Source organism: Carcharodon carcharias, chromosome 16 (genome assembly GCF_017639515.1).
Source record: "Carcharodon carcharias isolate sCarCar2 chromosome 16, sCarCar2.pri, whole genome shotgun sequence".
NCBI classification, from domain to species: domain Eukaryota; kingdom Metazoa; phylum Chordata; class Chondrichthyes; order Lamniformes; family Lamnidae; genus Carcharodon; species Carcharodon carcharias.
In genome coordinates this window covers 3,699,862-3,721,420 of record NC_054482.1, presented here as the reverse complement: position 1 = coordinate 3,721,420, position 21,559 = coordinate 3,699,862, and the positions used below count along the sequence as shown (strand labels likewise).

The following is a 21,559-nucleotide window of genomic DNA, read 5'->3' as shown; positions in this document are numbered from 1 at the left end:
TCATTCAAGATGCAAGTGGTTTTCTTACTCACCTTTACAGATCAGAGAAGATCATTCACCCTCTTCCGACATTGCACCTAGGTCCAATGCACGAGCCCACAGCTGCTCACTATCACCTCCACCTCTGTCCAGGCTTTCTAGGTGAAATGTGGAGGCTTCCTCTCGCCATCACTTGGCAGCAGTATTTCCTGTCAATCACTGACTGGCTGCAAGCAGTCATCAGAGAAACACGGAGCTGTTTGTGTTTGGGCATTTCTGTTGCCACTTGTTTGGCTTTGACCTCTGGCCATAATGCCTTAAATCCTTTCAGATGTTGGTCCGGTCTGTGCTGCAGGATAGCAGTAATTGACTCTTTCTGAAGCGGGTCCTGCCACTGCACAAAGTCCAAAACTTGTTCCCTCGGTCTTCCCGCCATCTTTCCTACAATCTGTTTAAACCCCCCACCTGTAGCTGGCTTCACAGAGGAGCTGGCTCTGTTCCTGCACACACCATCAATCCCTCTCTCTCTCCTCCTCCTCCTCCTCCCCCCCCCCCACCCCCCCCCCCCCCCCCCCACCCCCACCACCCCCCCACCCCCCCACCCCCCACCCCCCACCCCACCACCACCACCACCACCACAAACAGCGCTGGCCCATTCAGCAGGCAACTTTCACACTGGCTGCCTGTCGGCTGTCGATGTTGGGTGGGAACAGACTTTACATCTGCTTCCAGGCCCGCAGATTCGGCTCATACGCTGAGAGAAAATTCTGGACCACTGATTTACATCTGTGGTTGTTAAAAAAGATCAAAATGGAGAATGGAGGATAAGTATTTTCCCAATCCTCTCCCCCCCCCCACCCCCCCACAGGGCCATCTGTAACTTGTTCTTATGTTTTGCTTTCACAGAGCCCTGACCCGTGTTCTGTAATTAACACATTCTGCTATCTTATCTTTATGCCACTATTAGCACCTTCTTTAATCTTTAATGCTACCATTAATACTCCCTTTGTCCTGTGTCCATGACATCTTTATAAAATTTCTCCTGAGCTCCCACCTATCCCTGATCGTCTATTTTGGTCCACCTGCTCCATGCAAGGCCTCCCCACCCCCCACCCCTGCCCAACCCACCTCTCATCAACAGTATAAAATCCATCATATTTCTACCTCCTTCTGCTCTAAAGAAGAGTCATACAGACTCAAAATGTTAACCCCGTTTCTGTCTCCACAGATGCTGCTAGACTTGTTGAGTTTTTACAGCATTTTCTGTTTTTATTTTAGTGAATGACATTAAGCTTGTCTGTCAAGTTCCCCACACTGATTTGCCCAGCATTCTCCTGCAAAGCGTGCCTCAACATTTCTTGCAGTTCCACTCATTTGTCTATCTACAGGAACCTCACATCCCCATCTGAGCAGCAAACCCTCAAACTCACCCTCTTTTGCCCTCTTTTATCCTTGCCTCACAGCCACCCTCCAAAAATGGCAGCCTTCCCTCCTCTCTACACAAGCCATTATGAACACTTATACCTCTCTGCTTTCACTCCCTGCAGAAAAGAGCTGAAAACTTGGCAGATATCCATGGAGAGTTGCAGGTAGTGGGTAGATTTATCCTCCAGTGACAGGTACCTTATTGACCACTGGCACCTGCTGCACTGGGATGAAGCTCTTGTTCCACGAGGCTGCATCCATCAGCAGTGACCTGACACGAGCGCCTGTGTTATCTGAGCATCAGCCTCGGACATGTTGAGAAAGCTGGTCCTCTGCCTGTGGACCCTGTGTTGGGGGCCTCGCCTTCTTTCAGCAGGATCTTAGTATCCATTCAATCTGGCCTTTTGGAGAGGCATTCTGTTCCGGAGAAGGCAGCTGGTGTTGTCCCTGTTGCTGCTGGAGCTATTGGAAGTGGTGTAGCTTCTGCCCTCAACCCTCATCAGAGGCAGAAGGTGGAACTGCATAAGTTGCACCAATACCCTGCTGAAGGCTGGCAGCAGGGAAGAGCAGCTGAAGGTGAGTGAAGTACTCGACAGGTGAAGTGCCTTTCAAGAAGTTGTGGATCACTTGTCAATCAGTCTTAGCACTCTCTGAGAGAAGAGGTGCTTTGAACTGCATCTCTTAATGGCCACAGCTGGAGCTCTTCAGTGTTGTTGATTAAAATCTTCCCAGCTCGTCAGTTTCACTGAAGGAGCTCTTCCCTCCCCGCACTCACCTCGTTGACCTTGGCAAGTTACTGACAGGTCAGGAAACAGGTGCCCTGTTTGGAAAATTCAGTATTCTGGGTTAGAACTGGTCTTAATTGGCTTCTTAACTACCTCAACAACTTAATTACTTACCCGACAGGTCCAAGGTGGTTCCCCACTCGCCTTCTATCCCATTCCAGCGAAGGCTGGAACAGGGAATGGTCACATCAGGATTGTAATCTGATGTCAACTTCTGCAGCTTTCCCACCTTGATGGCTCACAAACCATCTCCCATGGCCTGGGGAATTTCTTTTCAAGATGACAGAGAAAAATGAGCATGAATTTCACGATATTCCCAGTTGAAAGAAGGTGTGAGTATCATGTGCCGAAAACAGGAGGGTAAGGAAGGTGGTGAACTGCATTCCATAATTATGATAAGTTGCAAATTATAATTGTGGCAGTGACCCAGATGTAATGATTATGTTGGTGGGGGACGATAGAGCAGAGAGATCTCCAAACAGGAGGAAAATATTTTCACTGACAGAGCTGATGGAATAGAAATGTTGGCAGTGCATGAAGGGGAAAAACAAAGGTGATTTTGTTTTGATTTGCCTTTTTTTTGAGTGGTATTTTAAAGACTTTTTTTTTCCAACAATACTCTTCTCTCTTCTTTTTAAAGACTGCTTGGTGAGGTGAGGTTCCAGAAGCATTGAACATTCTGTAGCTAGCCCAAAGGTCACATAAGAACTCCCAACAGTGAATGCTTGCAGGCTAGTCAATCAGATCTGAGTTCAATTCTGTTGTCGCACTAAGTCCGTATGAATACTTTCATCAGAGTCAGAACTCTATCCAATTAGCCCTCTGAAACCATGGGTGAGGAAGCAAATTGTAGCACACAACAACTGCCCTCCCTGAACAGTTTTCTGTTGGAAATCTTCATACTGTGTAGAGCTTTGTTGCTGCTGCAGTACAGAATTGGGGCTCATTCAGTGCCTTCTATGGAAATCAGGGTTCCTCCAGTTCTACAGGAGAGAATCAGGGCTCCTTCAATACCTTGGTGAAAATTAGGTTGTGTGTTTAAGCCCAGGTGTGTGGCTTGAACATCCAACTTTTAGTTTTTCAGTTAGAAATCCTACCAGCTGTGCCAAGCTGGCAGAGTTGCTGGGGCATATAATATTGCTAAAATAATCTGCATATACTAGCATTTTGTTGATGCAAGAAAAGCATGATTTCAAGTTAATGTTTATTTGTATGGGGTGTAATTAATAAAATACAGGTGTAGTGCAAGAGTATTAAGACTGGTGATATTGTCAAACCAAATCCTTATTATTGCTACAATATTACTGGAACACTTCACTTACCAACCTCGATACTGAATTTTGCTTATAGCTATAGCAACAAAACATATGACTGCAGCTTTAGTTTGAAATAAGGTGGGTACTTATTTGAATCTGTGAACAGACATCCATTTTACCTCAAAAGGCTTATTTATGTTTTTGTCCTTGCCACATTTCAGTAAATAGCCTCTTTTAGTAAAATGTTAATAAACTGCAAAAAAAGTGTTATAATGGATTTTTCTTGTAATAGGAAATCCAATTCAGAAGCACCTTTAGTGTGTGAGCTATTAAGGGTCATCTGGCTCCTTTAAAATAAATTACCAAATCCTTCTTTGCCACAAAGATGCCCCCAGTTTCACTCAATGCATTAACCTACAGCAAAGTTCCCTGTGTCAACAATTTTACTGTCCAGTGTATGCTCTGCATATTGCATGGCTTATGTCAATTTTTCAGTTCATATACCCTATCATCAAAATGTTTTAAAACGTACGCTTATAATACATCAGTTAGTTACTTGTGGTTGCCTTGCCTACCTAAGTCCTTTCCACCTGGCCTATCCTTTCCATGCAACCTCTTTTAATGTGAGATCCTTCCATACATCATGTTAGCGGCGTCTGAATCTGGGATGATTTTGCTGCTAATAAGGAAGACTTCTCAGAGTAAATTCCTGCATGATCCCTGTAACTTTTCTCTAAGGCCACCTTCCCTTACAGAAGATGAGGAAATGGTTTGACTCCATTTTTATGTTAAAATCAGCTGAGTAAAAAACAAAACCTTTGGGAGAAAAACAAAACCTCCTTTACGCAAGTTACTATGGAATGTCACTTCAGGTCTCATAACATATATATCATTTAAACTAGCTTGAAATCAAGAACAGTAGGGCCACTTAGCCCACAGGAGCAGGAGTCCAATATAAATGGTAATTTCTGAACAAAGACACATGTTGTCAAAACTTTTCGTCATGCACTCATCAGGACAATTCTCAAGAATATTAAATGTAAAGGGAACAACAATTTATACTGCATGAGAAGAGATTGGTGATTGGTGGACAAGTGGACTCTGGTCCAGGTGTTGGCATAGAGAATGCACCAGTTTCTCCATGGCAATGTTTCTACCAATCAGAATCCATTTGCCAACCAATCTCTTAAGCAGTATATAAATTGTTGTTCCGTTTACATTAGTTATTCTTGCAAATTGCCCTGATGAGTGCAAGATGAAAGCTTCAACAACATGTGTCTTTCTTCAGCAATATTCAAGTTCTCTACTACCAAATGTCCCAATTAAATCATGGGAGCACACACCCTATTTTAACCACAGGCCTGACTAAGGAGCACATTTGACTAGATTTCTATGATCTCAATCAGGGCCAAATGGAGGTAGGACTTAAAAAAGAAATGTTGACAAATAGGGCAACCAAAGGTCCCACCTCCATTCCCACTCGTGGCCACTTTCACAAGGGCGTGGGAAGGGAGTGGGCCTTGGAGTCCATCCGCTCCAGTGAAGAATGCAACTGACAGTGTTGTGGGCTCATTCAGAGCCTGTCCAGGTGAGTTTTTAATTTTCATGCAGGTAGACTTTAGCAGCTGATGGGTTCTACACCAGCTACATGAAAGCGTGAACCATGGATTGGAGGTGAGAAGAGTTTAAAAGGTAAGTAAAATGGTTTTGCCTCCTTTACAGTTCATCGTTAAATGCTATAGCATGAGTTGTATGTATGTTCAATAAGGTGAGTTGTAACATGCTGTGATTGGAAAATGTAACTACCCAGTCATTAATTTATCTACCTGATTTTTATTTCTGCCAACTGGCAAAGTGTCAGGTAAAAAATCCACATTGTAAATGTGTAGAATTTACATCAGATGAGTTTTAAAAATTTTGTCTATTGGATAAAAATGTAGAGTGCATTTCACACTTTAAAAAGGTAACCTTGTATGATAACCAAATTTAAATGTTTCATATTTCCTCATTGCTTTTATGTATTCAGTTTAAACATCTGTTGAGATTGCAGTTCTGAAGTCTTTTTGTTTACTTGGGGAGTTTTATGGGCTCATGGCTGTAGCCCAACTGTCCAATTGCTTTCCAAGTGCTTCACACTGTTTAGAGAGCTACTTTGAAGACTGTTTTCCTCAGGGAATTTTATGGGATCTTAGCTGCACTCAACTGCTTAATCATTTTACAAATGATTCACATTGATTATACAGTTATTCTGAAGTGTTTGTTTACTCATTTTTATGGGCCATTCAATGGCTTCCAACTGCTATGATGGGATGTGTGATTTCTGTTCATAAAATGGATCATGAGTGCGGAGACGAGGGCGAACGGGTGAGGGTGATGAGTGTGATGGGTGAGGAGATAAGTGTGAAGGTTTGAGGTGGTGAGGGTGAGGAAGTATGAGGGGGTTGGGGAGGGGTGATTTTAAGTGGTCAGAAGGTTCAAATATATATAGGTAACCCGCTGATTGGCTCGGAAGCACCAAGCTTAGACCTTTTGGGAATGGAGGCAGACCTTTTAATTTGCCCAATTTGGAATCACTCCGCCTCCATTCCTGTCTCGGGGGGGCAGGCCAACCTCCAACCTACTTAGGACCTGGACCCCTGGAAGATCCAGTCTAGAGATGGAGGCCAGATTGCAATGGTCTTGCTCCCAATTCTCGTCTTGACAAGAAAGTGGTCTCTAGTCTCAAACTGCCAGAATCCTTCCCAAAGAACACCTAAATAAGTGTAACCTTTTCATTTTTAATAGTTCCTTGTGGACCAAGAAGAACAGGAGTCCCGTTCTTTTTCCTACAGACACCTTGTACCTCCTCTACCCAACGTCTAACACCACTACCTTCCCTCCACTCACTCCACCAATCATGGATTGAGCTTATTCCCATACCATTTCTTTTGTACTTTTCTGTGATCACCAGTGGCAGCCTGATCCATCGAACTGACCCCAGCTCCCCCGCCCCATGCATTTAACTTCTGCATGCTGCCAAAGACATAATTCCCACAGGCTTCAGGCAGGAGTCAATATGGTAATCAGCAAGTTAAAATCTGGCAGACCTCGTGCTCTGGAGATACTTCACTGCCTGCTGTGGCCCCCAATCATTATCCCTATGCTAAAAATGAGCCTTTACTTTGCCCACCCCAACTGGTGTACACCAAATCATTATGAAAATGAACCAGTCTAACCTGGCCTTTTTAACGCCATTCCTTTCAGCCAAGGCCTGAGCAGAATTTCCCAAGAAGCTGATGTATAATAGTAATCCTGAAATGTGCCAACAAATTGAATGGATAGGAAGATTGTAGGCTGCATTGTTTATGATTTCCCGAGATGCATTCTTTATCGGCACTGGTATCACCGTTGGTAGGGCCAGATCATTGAAAGCTCCTAATGTTTTTTCAGTGCTTCTCAGCTGCTGAGTCACACAACTGCTATTAAATGACAAGGTTCATTTGTCCAGCTGTGGATTGCACAGTCATGGTAGGGAAAGACTGAATGCCCAACAGAGAAAACTATACTCTTTTAGACCCACAGCAATGGTCACCAGCTCCCTCCTCTAGAATGGCTTGAAATACAAAACAGATGAAGTGTGAGATATAATTCCAGTTAAAATTTTTACATGTCAGCCTGATCAAATGGCGTTAGTTTGTGTGCTGTGCAAAAGTAAGAAGCAGACGCAATTAAGTTAGAACAGCTCGCTTTATCAAAGCAAATGCATGCCATAGCGAGGTGAACTGTCTCAATATGAAAAACAGTGTTGCTGCCTTAACGTAGCCTCTGGCTGCTGATTGAGATGACTAGCAACACCTGTTCCACTTGACAGTTAACAGCTGGACTGCTAATCATAGTTACTTGGTTGATGATCTGTCAGTCTGTCTGCTAATTATCTTGAATCTTTGAAATATGAATTACAGTATATGGCACATTTTGTCCATCTTTATTTTTGAATTACTGTGGTCTGAGCCTTCAAGAAATGAGAGGAATCCAGGGCTGGAGCTGCAGTAGTACAATGCAGTGCATTACACAGACCAGCTCCTGCATGGCTACACTTTAGTACATGCAAAGTTTCAATGGAAAGAAACAAGTGAAAATTTTCCTTGGGCCTTCGAGCAGTATATATTTATAAATTATTCACTAAGTGATGCCACTAAATCCAAGTTATCCCCTTAAAAAGAGTCAGGGTGTATATTAAGAGTAGCTAAATAGGGGTAGGTTGGAGAAGATAGCTCAGTGCTTTAATTGTAATCGCCAAAAAAAAAGTCTTGCGATTGTGCAGAAGTAAAAGGCATCTTCAAATTAAAGTTTGAAGCAGTGCAATAATCTAGTGATAATAATTCATTATTCTACCTTCTGATTCTGTGAAAACCATCATTGTCTTTAATTAGTCAGTAACACCAATCTGAGCAAGTGCAGAAAACTCTGTAGACTAATGTCAAGACCATATATGTTGAACGGAATCATCTCTTATGCTTATACAGATGAAGATCACAGAGGACGATCTGTGGATCAGGACATATGGGCGGCTTTATCAGAAGCTTTGCTCTTCATCAGGAGACATTCCCATTGGTATTTATCGGACAGAGTCACAAAAACTGGCAACATCAGAGGTATGTGCATCCACTAATTGGTAAACATTGTTCATTGAAACTATCGATTAATTCAAATTGAATGTGTACAAAAATGTCTCCGATGTTTTATTAAATTTGTTCAAACTACTGAATTATTTTATTTTATTTCCAGCAGATAAATGTGAATTAACAGGAATATAGTACAATTATTAATTTTCCTTTGGTTGTTTTCAATCTTTGAATAAGTTTCAGTGACTACTCAATAATCTTTGGTAGCATAATTATTAAATGTTATTTGAGTTAGCTGAAGATCATTTCTGAACTTAAAAGAAACTATAAAAAGTAAAGGCAACATTCTGTGTTCCTGTATTCAGTTTTAGCACCTGTTTTAATCTACTTGAAAGGTGAATCGTTGGGCAATATTTAAGGCAATATTGGGTCTAGAGCCCCATGTCGTCTCCTTTAGGGAAGACCGACAAATTAAGTGCTACTCAGGCACTTAACTGGATAGCAATGGGCCTTTCCCGGGATTAAAAGCCCGGGAGTAGAAGTCCTGCCTGTCAAGAGCTGCTGGCCAATCAGAGGCCAGCAACTCTTTTGAACAGCAACTCCGCTGGGGAGGCGATGCCAATAAAACACTACCCATGATTCAATCTTGTCGCTGGATCCCAGCCACAGACGAGTGAGGGTAGCAGATGGGTTGTGGGGAAAGCGGATGTAGGGGGATTTGGCAGCAAGGGCAAGCAGGGTGGCTCTCAGCAGGCTCCCTTCCCAATGCCAGAAATCCCAATCAGGCACTGAGTGGTTTTGAATGAAGGGTCCCCCAAGAGACTGCAAAAATGCACACACGTGCACACGCACACACACAACCAGTGGGTTAATACGTCATCTCAGTCGGCGACAGGTCATGGAAGCCATCCATGGGCCTTCCCACCATGGACTTAATTGGTAAGAGGCAGGAAGGCAACAGTGTCTTAGCCCACCACCCTCTTGCCTCTTAAATGCTCCACCACCAAACACACAGGAGGGCATTAAATTCTGCCCATTGTTTCTAAATGGGAGCATCCATTTTATTCACATAACTCAGTTTATCAAAAGAAAAATTATTGAGGCCCAGGCATACATAGAAATTTCTTGAAGATTTAATTAGCGGCATTAACCAGTGGCAATTGGGAATTTTTAAAGACAAAGCTGGACATTGCTTAGAATAAAAGACATAACAGGAAAGCACACACGAAGTAGCAGGGCTGCTTGCAGGTATACGTACCCAGCCCTTTGGGACTATAGGTCTCGAGTGAGTTACCTGTAGTTTTATAAGGAGGTTATGCTCCTCCAGATCATTAGAGACAAGTGCAATTCGTTGCAATATGACCTGCAAACCACTCTCCCTGTTGGCTATATGCATTGCTATGGCAGTCAAATTGACTATGGTCTTTATTTTTTTTCAATCAGGCTTAGTCCAGAATGCAGTCTGTGACATCAGTCACATACGTCTATCATCTGTCCATGCCTGCATCAAGTAGGTCACCACCTCTTCCAGGGACAGTAATTACATTACAATCTTGATGGGTGCTAGTAGTCAGCAGTAAAGGGCTGTGAGATTTGCTGCAATTGTAGACTCGTGAGGTTCTTGATTGTGCGTACATGGTGTTGAGGGCATCGCCCAGTCAGCCAGTACCCTTCATGAATAGGAAAGGCTGTGCTCTGAACGTTCAGATGGTGAGCGATTGCCTTGAATCATGGAGGTTTGTACCAGGTTTCATAACAGCTGTCATGATACATTCATAATGTGCTGGTACACCATCCTCCATTATTTCACTAGGCTTAGGACATCAGAGGCTGGCTGCAAGAGAAATAGGAGCACCCTCTGCACAAATGGCACAAAGACCTGTTACATGACCTGTGCTCAATTGCCACACCCAGATATAGCCAGCTCCAAGGGACTGCTGGAGCCATCATAGAGCACATCTCTAGGCTGCTGAAAAGAAATGTGCTTGTTTCCTGGACAGATCTGGGGTTGCTGTGCAGTACAGCCCACAGACTGTACCCTGCGTTATGGTGATCTGCTGAATTCTGCAATGGGGTCAGGATTTAGACCCTGCACAGCAAGCAGAGCTTCCCCAATCTGATGATGAGGATCCCAGTGAGAACAAGGAAGGAGCTTAAGTGAGAAAGCCAAAGTGCCAGCCTGCAACCTTAGCTGTTCTCCCTCAGCTGATCCTCGGTCACTTTTTGGCGTCATCACACAAACACTCCCCAGTATCATCTACGCCAGTCTTTTTACTTTGAAAAAGTAATTCCTCGCTACTGATCCACTTCATATACCTGATACTTCTGGCATATTGTAGCCAAAGTTGCAAAGTCACAAGCTTTTAATGACTCAGAGCCATGCCATATTTTCATGCGGTATACAGTGACACTGCAAATCTTGGACAGAATGGAGATGATTGGACAAATTCTCCATCAATTATGGTGTAATGAACTGCAATTAAATTTATAGACATCATTTGTATTAGGCAACTATCCTCCACTTGCTGCATTTTGCTGTTGAAATTAGACTACTGTACCTGGGAGATTTGCTGTAGTTTCAGTCATGAGATTACAAAACATTTATTAATATTTTAGGTAATAAATCTGCTGAAACCAGGCTGGCATATGAATAACAAGAAGCTGAGAGCTGGACTTTAATGTTCAGAGTGCTAGGAGTTAATCCTGTAATTGGGAAACTCTGCTATGGTTTCGGGCATATGTTCAGAGATCCTCAAGTCCAATCCCACCTCGTCTTCAACTCATTGAATACTATGTATTGCCAATACCTTTCAGTTTTAGAAAATAGGGATCACATCTGATATGAACTCTTGTGTTATCATTTGCTCTCATTACGGATGCTGTCTGACTTATAAGTGTTTGCAACATTTTCTGTTTTTATATTTAACATTTGCAGTTTTTGCTTTATTCTCACAATGTGTCATTTCTTGTGCATGGGACACCCTGTTTTAGTAATTTTTCACACTTTGTACTGAGACACTGCTGGTTGAAGATCATTTTCACTTGATGTATGCTTCTGTCTAGAGACACAAGTTCTTGTTAATCTGACGATATAAACACAGAAAGCCAGGAGAAACTAACATTTTGTATTGAGCTGGATTGGCTGCAGCTTTGATTAAAATTTGGAAGTCAATCCAATAATTAGTTTGTATGTTTTTGTTTTATTTTGTTTGTTTGTGCCTAATTGCAATGTAGGGAGAAGGTGTGTGTCTGTGTAATTTATGACCACTCTTAGCTGTACTATGTGCACATATTTCATATTCTGCACAGCAATGACACATTGACAGCTATCAGATTTAGCTGCTGCCTTTCACTTTTGTATGCAATTTTGTAGTCCTCGCTTTTGCAGCTCTGACGTTTATGTCCTGGCTGCCAAACTTAGTTGGACATTTTGGGTTCTGGCCATCAGATAAATGTATTAAACTGCAAATTATAGTGCTTGCTGATAATAATGAAGTGCAGAAAAGGATACCAATTCAATCAGCATAGAAATGAGATGATGCACATTAATCAAGTACTACCAAGCTTGGAAATAAGTGAATTCTGCACGTTAAAATTCACTTATTTGGCCGATGATCCAATATTCATGCATGACTTATCTAACTGAAATCTTTTATGTAGTAACAGAGAAGGTTGATGAAGGGAAGCAATGGGTGTTGTCTGTATGGGTTTTGAGAAAGCATTTGACAAAAGTGCCACATAAAAGGCTGATTAACAAAATAAAGGCTCATGGAATAGGAAGGTCAGTGTCAGCTTGAATTAAAAAAAATGGCTTAAGGGCAGAGGACAGCATTTCATTGTAAATAGTTGCTTTTCAGAACTTGCCCAAAGCTCAGTGCTAGGATCATTGCTGCTTTTGATATATATATATATAAATGACCTGGATATTGGGATACTGAGTAAAATCTCAAAATTTGCCAATTATACCAAACTTAACAGGTGTGGCTGACAATGAAGGTGATCCAAATTGACCGCAACAGGATGTAGATAGTCTAGCAGAATGGGAAGAGAAGTGACAAGTGGAATTTAGTACAAAGAAATGTGAGGTGCTGCATTTTGGCAGAAGGAAGAGGAAGAGGCAATAATGGCACAGTTCTAAAGAGTGTGCATGAATGGATGGACCTTGGGATCCATGTGCACAGATCCTTGAAGACACATTGAGAGAGTAATTAGCAAAACTGGGACCTTGGGCTTCATAAATAGTAAAAAGGCAGGGAAGTTATGCTGAACCTTTATAAAGCTCTGGTTAGGCCACATCTAGAGTGTTGCATCCAATCTGGTCACCACACTTAAGGAAGGATGTAAGGATCCTTGAAATGATGCAGAGGAGATTTATAAGAATGGTTCCAGGGATGAGGGATTTTAACTGCAAATATAGGTTTGGGAAGCTGGGTTGTTCTCTTTGGAACATAGGAGATTGAGGGGAGCTTTGATAGAGGTGTACAAGGTTATGACAGGTTTAGCTTAGCTCTTAAGGAAAGGCTGATTAAAAAATGCTGTTACCATTGGCCGATGGTACAAGGACTAAGGGACCCAGATTTGATGTTTTCAGTAAGAGATGCAAGGGGATGCGAGGAAGAACTTCTTTTACACAGCAAGTGGTAATGACCTAGAACTCGTTGCCTCCAAGGGTGGTGGAAGCAGAGACAATTCATGATTTCAAAAAGAAATTGGATAGGTACTTGAAGAAAATAAACTTGCAGGAGGCTTCAGGGGTAGAGCGGTGGAATGGAACTGATTGGATTGCTCTTCAGAGAGGCAGCATGGACTCAATGAGCCGAATAGCCTCCTTCTGTGACTCCATGACTCTCTGACTCTATGCATTAGGACACCCAAGTGTAGTCATGTTCCTAGAAGATCCACTGGAGTGAATGAATCAATATCCTAGCAGCAATAAATTTCCCTTAAAAAACATTTTGTTATTGCATTGCTAATGTTTATGTTGTATGTTCCATTTGAAACTATGTGCAAGAAAATGTGCTGGAGACAGCAAGGCAGTGTAAGAGTGATAGATATTTAGGAAGAGTGAAAGTCTGCAAAAGCTGAGGGAATAGTGAAAGACAGACAGGCCCACTAATTGAATTGCATACCTAGTTTGTTCAATATTAAATTTAGGGCAATCATTTGTGAATAAAAAGAGCTAATTTAACATTTTGAAATATCAGTGATTGGGTTGGTTAGCTACAGAAAGACTGCAACAAGATCCTCCTTGGCAACCTTCCAGTTCATCCACAATTTGCTTGGGTTGGATTTGGACTTTAATATGCATACTCTTGTCCATGTCTAATGCTTTCTTTCCCTTGTCTGTAAGCAAAACAATTAAGATATTTGATGAAACATTTCTTACAAGTACCTGTTAATATAAAGAATGAAATCGTAAATATTTTAAAGAATTTAACATTGTAAATATTTTTTCCAGTTATAAATAATTATTTCATCATTAACAATTGAAAAATTAAGAGAATTTTGACAACAAAAAATATAACTTCTAAAAGCTATAATAGCAAATCACTATTAGTTGTGAATATCTTTCTGCCTTCTATCGAATTTAGCAGGCTGCATAATTCAACAATCTAATGTAATGCATAAAGGGAAACAACACATTATATACTGTATTTGTTTAAACAAACACATGCAAATAACTGCTTTCTTAACCTGCACAAAGAAGCCTAATTATATGCCAGAGCTGCAGTAGACAAGTTGTGAACAAGCGCAGCTAAAAGTATGGAATTATAAGAAATTTCAGCTATAAATAAGGAATTATAAGAATAAAAGGAGTGATTCTCCTATGAAGTAGGGATTCAAAATTATAAGCAGAGTTCATCTAACTAAGGTTCAAGATGTTTATAAACATGCCTTTGGGCATAAATGTGTTCTCAAGGACAATAACATCCTGTGACGTTGAATATAGTATATCCTTTACCACAAGGCAATTCTGAAAAAGACAGGATCTGGCCTCCACCTTACTTCAGCAAGGCAGTGATAAATTGTAAGGTAGTACAATCTAACAAGGATGACCCTAAATAACTTGTCAACTGAATCCTGGAAACTGAGTGTAGTGACCATGTCTGCATCCATCAGTATCCTGTTTGCTTGAAGGCTGTTGACAAACTCCAATGTCTCTCAAGGTAAAGACACAGTTGCTGTAGTGTAGTGACGATAGTTCTCCCCTTAAGTGGAACAGAAGTATTTTGCTAGACTCTTAGACTCAGTAGCTTTCTACTCTGGGATTTAAGGTAAATACTACATTAAGTATTGATGGATATCTTAAATGTCTCTCTGTAGTATTAATAAGACTTGGATTCTCTATTAGAAACAAGATTATGCTTTGTTTGTCTAGAACTATCAATGTTGCGATTGCCATCAAAAATGAATTGCATGCTCGATTCTTTGATAAACGTTTGTGTAATTTAGAAAATATATTGTCTCATATAATCTTCTGTATCCAAACTTGAAAACCATTTGCACACTCCTCAGTGGAGTGGTATGTTTTTGAGGAGAGATGTCCGGACTCTTATAATATCTTGGTTGTAATAATCTAACTGTAACTTGTTAAACAGGCTATTTGGTGGGCAGTAATATTCTCTAGTGATTCCTTTCCTTTGGGGAGAGTTAGATCAGTTCTTCAGAACTATGTGTCTGTGAGGCCTGTCTTTCTCAACCTTAAATGTGAGTGATCATCTGAGGAGTACGTCTCGTCCAGAATAGCCCCAAAAAGGAGCTAGAATTATAATCTTCTTCAAAGTGAAAGGTTCTTAGTTTAAGAAAACAAAGTAAAACACATTTAATGAACAATTAATTAAATAAAACACAGATTCAGCTGGAATTCTGAAACAGAATCCACACATTTCAATATTTTTAAAGCATTTCCACTAGAATTTGGTATTAAAAATATAAAAATGAAACTATACTCTCACAGTTTTAGAAAAAAGGCTGAAATAGTGGCTAACAAAATTCCATAGGATTTTACTCCTGATAAGCTGTAAATGGGAAATTCATTTGTGTCTCTTTGTAATCAGGCAACATTTCGCACCCATCAAGTAACAAAGTCTTGGGCAGAATCTTATGGATTTAATCCAATCCCTGTCAGAATGGCAGCATTATTTTCAGGTTGGCAATCTGAGTTCCATGTGGTCAGGCATTCTAAGGCTCTTTACCAGAGCAACTAAATTAGCATCCCACCTCTGGGTTCCCTGATCAGTAATGGAGGCGGGTAGGTGAGATGACACATCACTTATATCAAAGGAAGAATTTCTTATTAAATGGACCACGGAATGGGCTAGAAGAGCTCACTAGAATTTGAATTTTCAGGGTGTAGCAAATCCAGGAATGGAGAGGAGACCTGGAAATGCCACTCCCTGGGTTTCTTACTCCTGCCTGGAGGCCTTACTGCAGGCTCTGAGGGGCTCTGTTGAGGTGAGTTCTCCCAAGGATGGGAGGAAGAGCACAACCTCTCTGGCCAAGCAGATCTGGGTGGAAGTGGCTGAGGAAGTCAGCAGCTGAGGCATTATCCCTCCAAATGAGGAGAGTGCAAAAGAGGATCCAGGACTCAGGACATGACAGCATGGCATAAAACTTTCAGGTGTCAAACCACATACTCTGACTTGCCCAGCATTTTCATGCACAGCACTGCTCAGGGCAATACACCTTGAGAGTCTACTCAGTCCTGTCCCAGCACCTCACATCCCCATCTGAACAGTCAACACTCACATCCACCCTCAACCCTCATGGCTCAAAGTGACCCTTTACATGTAGTAGCTGTCCCTCCAACCATACAAGCCAACATGACCACTCATACCTCTCTGCTTTCTCTCATTGCAAGAGAAAAGAACACAAAACTTTGCGAGTGACACAGACTGGGGGAAGTTGGGGGTTAGCCCCCGGTACAATGTCAGCCATTGGCAGCGCATGTCTACCTGCTCCACTGGGCAGGAGGCCTTATTCTAGGAGACTGCAGTGGCAGCAGTGACCTGCCCTGAGAACCTGAGCCTCCGCCTCCTGGGGCACTGGTACTCAGATATGTCTAGGGAGCTTAACCGCTGCCTGTGGACCTTGTATTGGGGGCATCTCACCACCTTGCAGCTGGATCATGGGGTCCATCCCATCTGCCCTGTGGAGGGGCGTGTAGCTGAGGAGAAAACAGCTGGTGCTGCTGCTGGTGTTATTCCTTCTGCTGCTGGAGCAATTGGCGGCATTGTTGCTTCTGCTCTTGACCCGCAGCAAAGGTGGGAGGTGCTCTCATGCCGTAGGGAAGGCTGGCAGCAGGGTAGCACAGCTGAAGGTGAGTGAAGTGCTAGGCAGGTGAAGTACCTTTGAAGATATTGGCAATCATCTGCGAAGTAGTGATAGCACACTCTAAGAGGAGTCTCTCAATGGCGATGGCTGGTGCTCTTAAGTGTAACTTATCAAAGTCTTCCCAGCTTGTCAATTTCACTGAAGAAGCTCTTCCCACTGTGTACTCCCTCAATGTTCCAGACAAAGTTCATACACAGCTTTGTAACTTGTACGCTATTGGGAAGAAGGGAGTTTCTGGTTAAAAAGGCTCCTAGTTGCCTTTTTAATTGAGTAAATTGGTTTCACATCAGACCCAGAGGGGTTCTTTGCTGGACTCGGAACCCGCCCTGGGGAAAACTGGGAGAGGGCAAAGTGATATCAGGATCTCAATACAATGCCAATTTTAGGGACTTTACAACCCTGCATGCACTGGAACCCATCTACATTTTGCTGGGAAAAGTTCTGCCTTTTGTTTCTTCCTTTTTGACTGTAAAAAACACACACAAGATAGAGGCTGGGAGAAAGGTTCCTTTTGAGACATGTAGGCTGTGAGGGCAGTCAGTTTTATATAATGGAAAACTGAGGCAGAGAAGTTCGAAATGCTGGAGGATGGTGAAAAGATCTCTTATTGAAATCAACGTAGATGACCCATTGATGTTGGAAAGTGTGGCATATCTTTTATTAGTTATTATTATGTGAAGAACACTTGTTCCAAATGAACTAAATGAACCCGACCAAAACTATTGCTTTGCGCCTTCACCTTACTGTGAAATAAAGTCGTCTAGCAATTTATTTCAAGCCTCAGTTCATCTAATCTTAAGGCAACAGTCTGCCTTTCGCGAGATTGAAGTAAATGTACAAAAGCCATGAGTATCACAAGTGGGCATTATTGTTAAATATGAGTTTTCTTCAATAAAAGCTAAGACACGTAAGACCATTACACAAGTGATGGATGCCACTATCCCTGAAAAGGTACCTATGGTTCATGCAAATCTGTAACAACAGATAGCCAATGTTTGTTGGCAACAATGACTCAAAAGGTTTAAAATTTACAAGTGAAGAAAACAAAGCCTGCAACATCTAAAATGTAAAGCAGATCAAAATAAGCAGAAATTGAGTTAGTGCTGTTGGCGATCAAAGATAAATGATTCCAAACTGAGGCTGAAGAGAAAGTGAATAAAATAGTGTTTCAGCTAGTGAGAGTTTCAATTTAAGTTTGATGTAAACAGGAAGAAGAGTATTGAAGATGGGAAGAAGACTGAGAATAGGATGAATGAGAATTATAGGAAGAAAGGGAGCAACGCAAATTCACAATCACTGAGAAGGAGAATGTAGTATAATGGCCTGGCAGGGTTAACGTCGGGCTGAGTACAGTACTGCCCACACAATGATGTAAGACAGCACATGACCCACACCCAGGGTCTGTCGAGTGTTGGACAGAGCCATGAGTACCAGCGAGCATGACCCACACCCAGGGTCTGTCGAGTGTTGGACGGAGCCATGAGTACCAGCAAGCATGGAAGCAGCTCCTAGCTTATACTCTTTACTGTATATTTGTAAATAGGCCTAAGAGTTAATGGGACTTGCAGTTAACCTACGAATGACTACAAAGGCTTGTTCAGACCTACCAAACTGTAACCAACACCCTACAACATGGCAGCTTGTGGAAAAAGCTAAGCCCTTGCAAAATATGCAGAGAAAAACTAAAATGCTGGAAGACAGAAAAAATTCAGCAAAGCAGTCTGGCCTGAAAAGAAGTTCCAAAATCAGACACACAGAAGAAAATTCCCTAGGCAAATGCTCCAAAGAAAGGCTTGGAAGCTGGAGTAAGAAGGGTCCATTGAATCTTCTTTGAAAGTCCATCTTCTAATCCCAGAGACCTAGCAAGGATGAGCTAAATCTTTTAAAACTCCAGGCTACAGAAAGTCCTGAGAAATCTTTAAATAATTCAAAGTCAGAAGTGCAGTTTGAACAAAACCTGATCTCTAAGCTGATGCCTGAACATGTGGCATTCAAGCTGGCTCCGAAATGGAGAAAGTACACAAATTAATTAAATAAAATAGAGAAAGTACACAAATTAATTAAATAATATTAGAGAATTGTGACTTCTGTATACGGCTGAGAGAAAGCAAGTGCCAAGGTTAGACTAATTCATGACTTTAAAATGAAACACTGAGTAAGAGAACTCTGCAGGAAGTCGACTGGATCGACTGGATAACCATTGCTTGAATTTTTTTCAAGCTAAGCGCTATCACAATAATAGTGAAGCCCGCCAAACCGACAAGTGTAGGAAATCCCTTTGTCTCCAAGTGAACAGCGTCATCATCTTGAAATTTAGAAAGCTCTTAAAGCAGAATATACACATTTAAAAATTTAACCATGGATCAGAATTCCACGCTTCCACGTCAATTCGGATTAATCCAAGGCCCAGATCAATCACATGCTTGGGGATTTTGGAGAAAAAGATTCCTCAGATATAGCATTGGTTCAAGTTTAGACAGAAAGTCAAGCAGAGCAGGTTGACACACTGCTTTACTCGGTAGGCCTGATTGTGGACGACATTATTATTGCAAGATGGGGAATCAATGAATCATCTGCTAAATTTGAAGAAGTACTAAAATCATTTGACATTTGTTTTAATCTAAGAAGCAATAAAATACTCGCAAGAGCTAAACTTAACAAGTGAGTCCAGCAGCCAGGAGAACCTGTCAATTCATTCATCCATGACCTGTACAGGATGACAGAAGTTGCAAAAATGGAGACTTAAAATCTGAACTTATCAGAGACAGATAGTGGTAGGATTGGTGACGATGTACTTTCTGACCTCATGTAAGCAAAGGAATATCTAAACCTGGAAAAGGCAATCCAGATAGTTAGGCAGTCAGGACTCTGTAAGCAGCACAGAGCTATTTTAAAGGGAGAAACTAAACTGTGGTGCAGAGACCAACCCACAGCTCAGCTAGATTATCAACCAAGTCACAGGGACACTTCAGGCCAGGGAAATCAATACCCAAACCGGCCAGCAGAGTGACCATGCCAATGCTGTGGAGCAAAGTGTCCCCACAGGTGAGATCAATGTCCTGTAATTTCAGCCCAATACTTTCAGTGCAACAAGATTGGGCACTACAGCAAACTGTGGGCTTGGCCTAAATATCCAAGTGGTTATGGTACTGGGTTTGTAACCCCAAGATCAGGAGTTCAAATCTCACAATGGCAAACTATGAAACAATGTAACTTCATCTGAAACAGATGGAAACATGTTTACTCAAAAGAGTATCAAGAGTTCAAATCTCACAATGGCGTTAAAAATATTCATACCGTGAATGAATTTTGCTTGGCCTAAATAGCCAAGTGGTTATGGTACTGGGTTTGTAACCCCAAGATCAAGAGTTCAAATCTCACAATGGCAAACTATGAAACAATGTAACTTCATCTGAAACAGATGGAAACAGGTTTACTCAAAAGAGTATCAAGAGTTCAAATCTCACAATGGCAAACTATGAAACAATGTAACTTCATCTGAAACAGATGGAAACAGGTTTACTCAAAAAAAGAGTATCAAAAGTTCAAATCTCACAATGGCAAACTATGAAACAATGTAACTTCATCTGAATAGGAACAGATGGAAATGTGTTTCATTTAAAACATTTAAAAGATTATCAAGAGTTCAAATCTCACAATTGCAAACTATGAAACAATATAACTTCATCTGGAAACAGATGGAAAAATGTTTGTACTCAAAAGAGTTACAGCAAACTGTGCAGGGCAAAAACTCTGAAGTGCATAGAAAGCCCAAAGATCATCCACACATTCGAGACTGCAAACCCAGAAGACTCACAGGTGTGCTTCTTGGGTGAGGTCACAGATCTTGGTTTCTCATTTTGGAATGCGCACATTTTAGTCAAAGGTCATTTAACAAATTTTAAATTAGGCACAGGAGCCAGCATAATAATTCTGCTGGACAAAGAACCATGGCTAAAAGACCTCTGGCTTTGAACAACAGACACACCACCCTATGGGCCGGGAGGAATCCAACTTCCCACATAGACATGATTCTGGAACCACTAAGGTATGGTGGCAAACAAGTCTTCAAGCTGAAGTACGTCATCTGTAACCAGACTTTCTCTCTCTTGAGCCTGTGTAGCCCTGGATTTCCTTAAATGGAAGAAGGTGTCAAGAAAACCACCTAATCATACAGAACTGCAAGTTCCCGAGTACTCAGATGAAAAAGAGTATCCTGCCTGGGACTTCAGCTCTGAACTGTCATCTCTATTTGAGGAGCAGGTTTGTCTATTCTTGTTACAGGTGCCAAGAAACCTGCAGTGGTCAGACCAGCCAACAACCCAGGAGGTAACCACAACGCCTCCTTGGAGGATGTAAAAGAGAGTGACCACAATCCAATGAGCCTCAACCTCCGGCTCTGACGACTGCACAGGAGGTCAACACTGCAAATACTGAACATGTGCTTCAACTCCCAGCCAGCATGCCAAAACCACAAACGATGCTGGAACCTGGTATCATCCGTCCATTGCCGAAAGCAAAAAGCAGAGTTGAGCGTACCACTAAACCTCATGCTAGTCACAGGAATGCTTATCCTCTATCACAGAGTACATCACCACAACCCACACAATGATGGAAGAAGCAAAAGAAATGACGAGGCGAATACAATGTTCATCCACCCTGCAAGAAACAAGTTAGGGGAGCAACCACCAACCAGCGCAACAACGAAACGACCAAGTATGGTTCAACATGAAGGACTGGAGAAAAAGGATGAAAACCTACCCAGATGCCAGAACAACTCCAAACCTATAGGAAAAACCAGCAGCGACAGAGCCTACCACTCCTCTGACAATAGTGCAAATGAGACACTGAAGGGTTATAACGCCTCCAGACCGCCTGTAACTTTAAATTCAAGGACTTGAAGGGGGGAGATGGGCAGCGATAATGTAGTAATGACAATGTAAACGTAGATAGTAATAACAATGTAAGACATAAAGTAAACTATAATCACTTAAAACACATTGGATTAAGAGTAGGGAAAGGTGTAGTATAAGGGTCTGGCACATATAGGGACTAAGTAATGTGGGACTGAGTACAGTACTGATCACACAGTGATGCAAGAGAGCACATGGCCTGCAGTCAAGGTCAGTTGCGTGTTGGACGGAGCCATGTGTACCAGCAAACATGGAGATAGCTC

General features: G+C 41.8%; 1 protein-coding gene across 3 annotated transcripts in view; it reads left to right on the top strand.

Annotated features, from left to right (window-relative positions):
- Nucleotides 1–21,559, top strand: part of kcnt2 (potassium channel, subfamily T, member 2) — a 789,028-nt gene that overhangs the window by 576,127 nt on the left and 191,342 nt on the right. For all 3 annotated transcript variants that reach the window (XM_041208210.1, XM_041208209.1, XM_041208208.1), the window contains one exon: nucleotides 7,951–8,079. In XM_041208210.1, coding sequence (XP_041064144.1) covers nucleotides 7,951–8,079 — 129 coding nt within the window. The remainder of the gene's footprint in view (nucleotides 1–7,950; nucleotides 8,080–21,559) is intronic.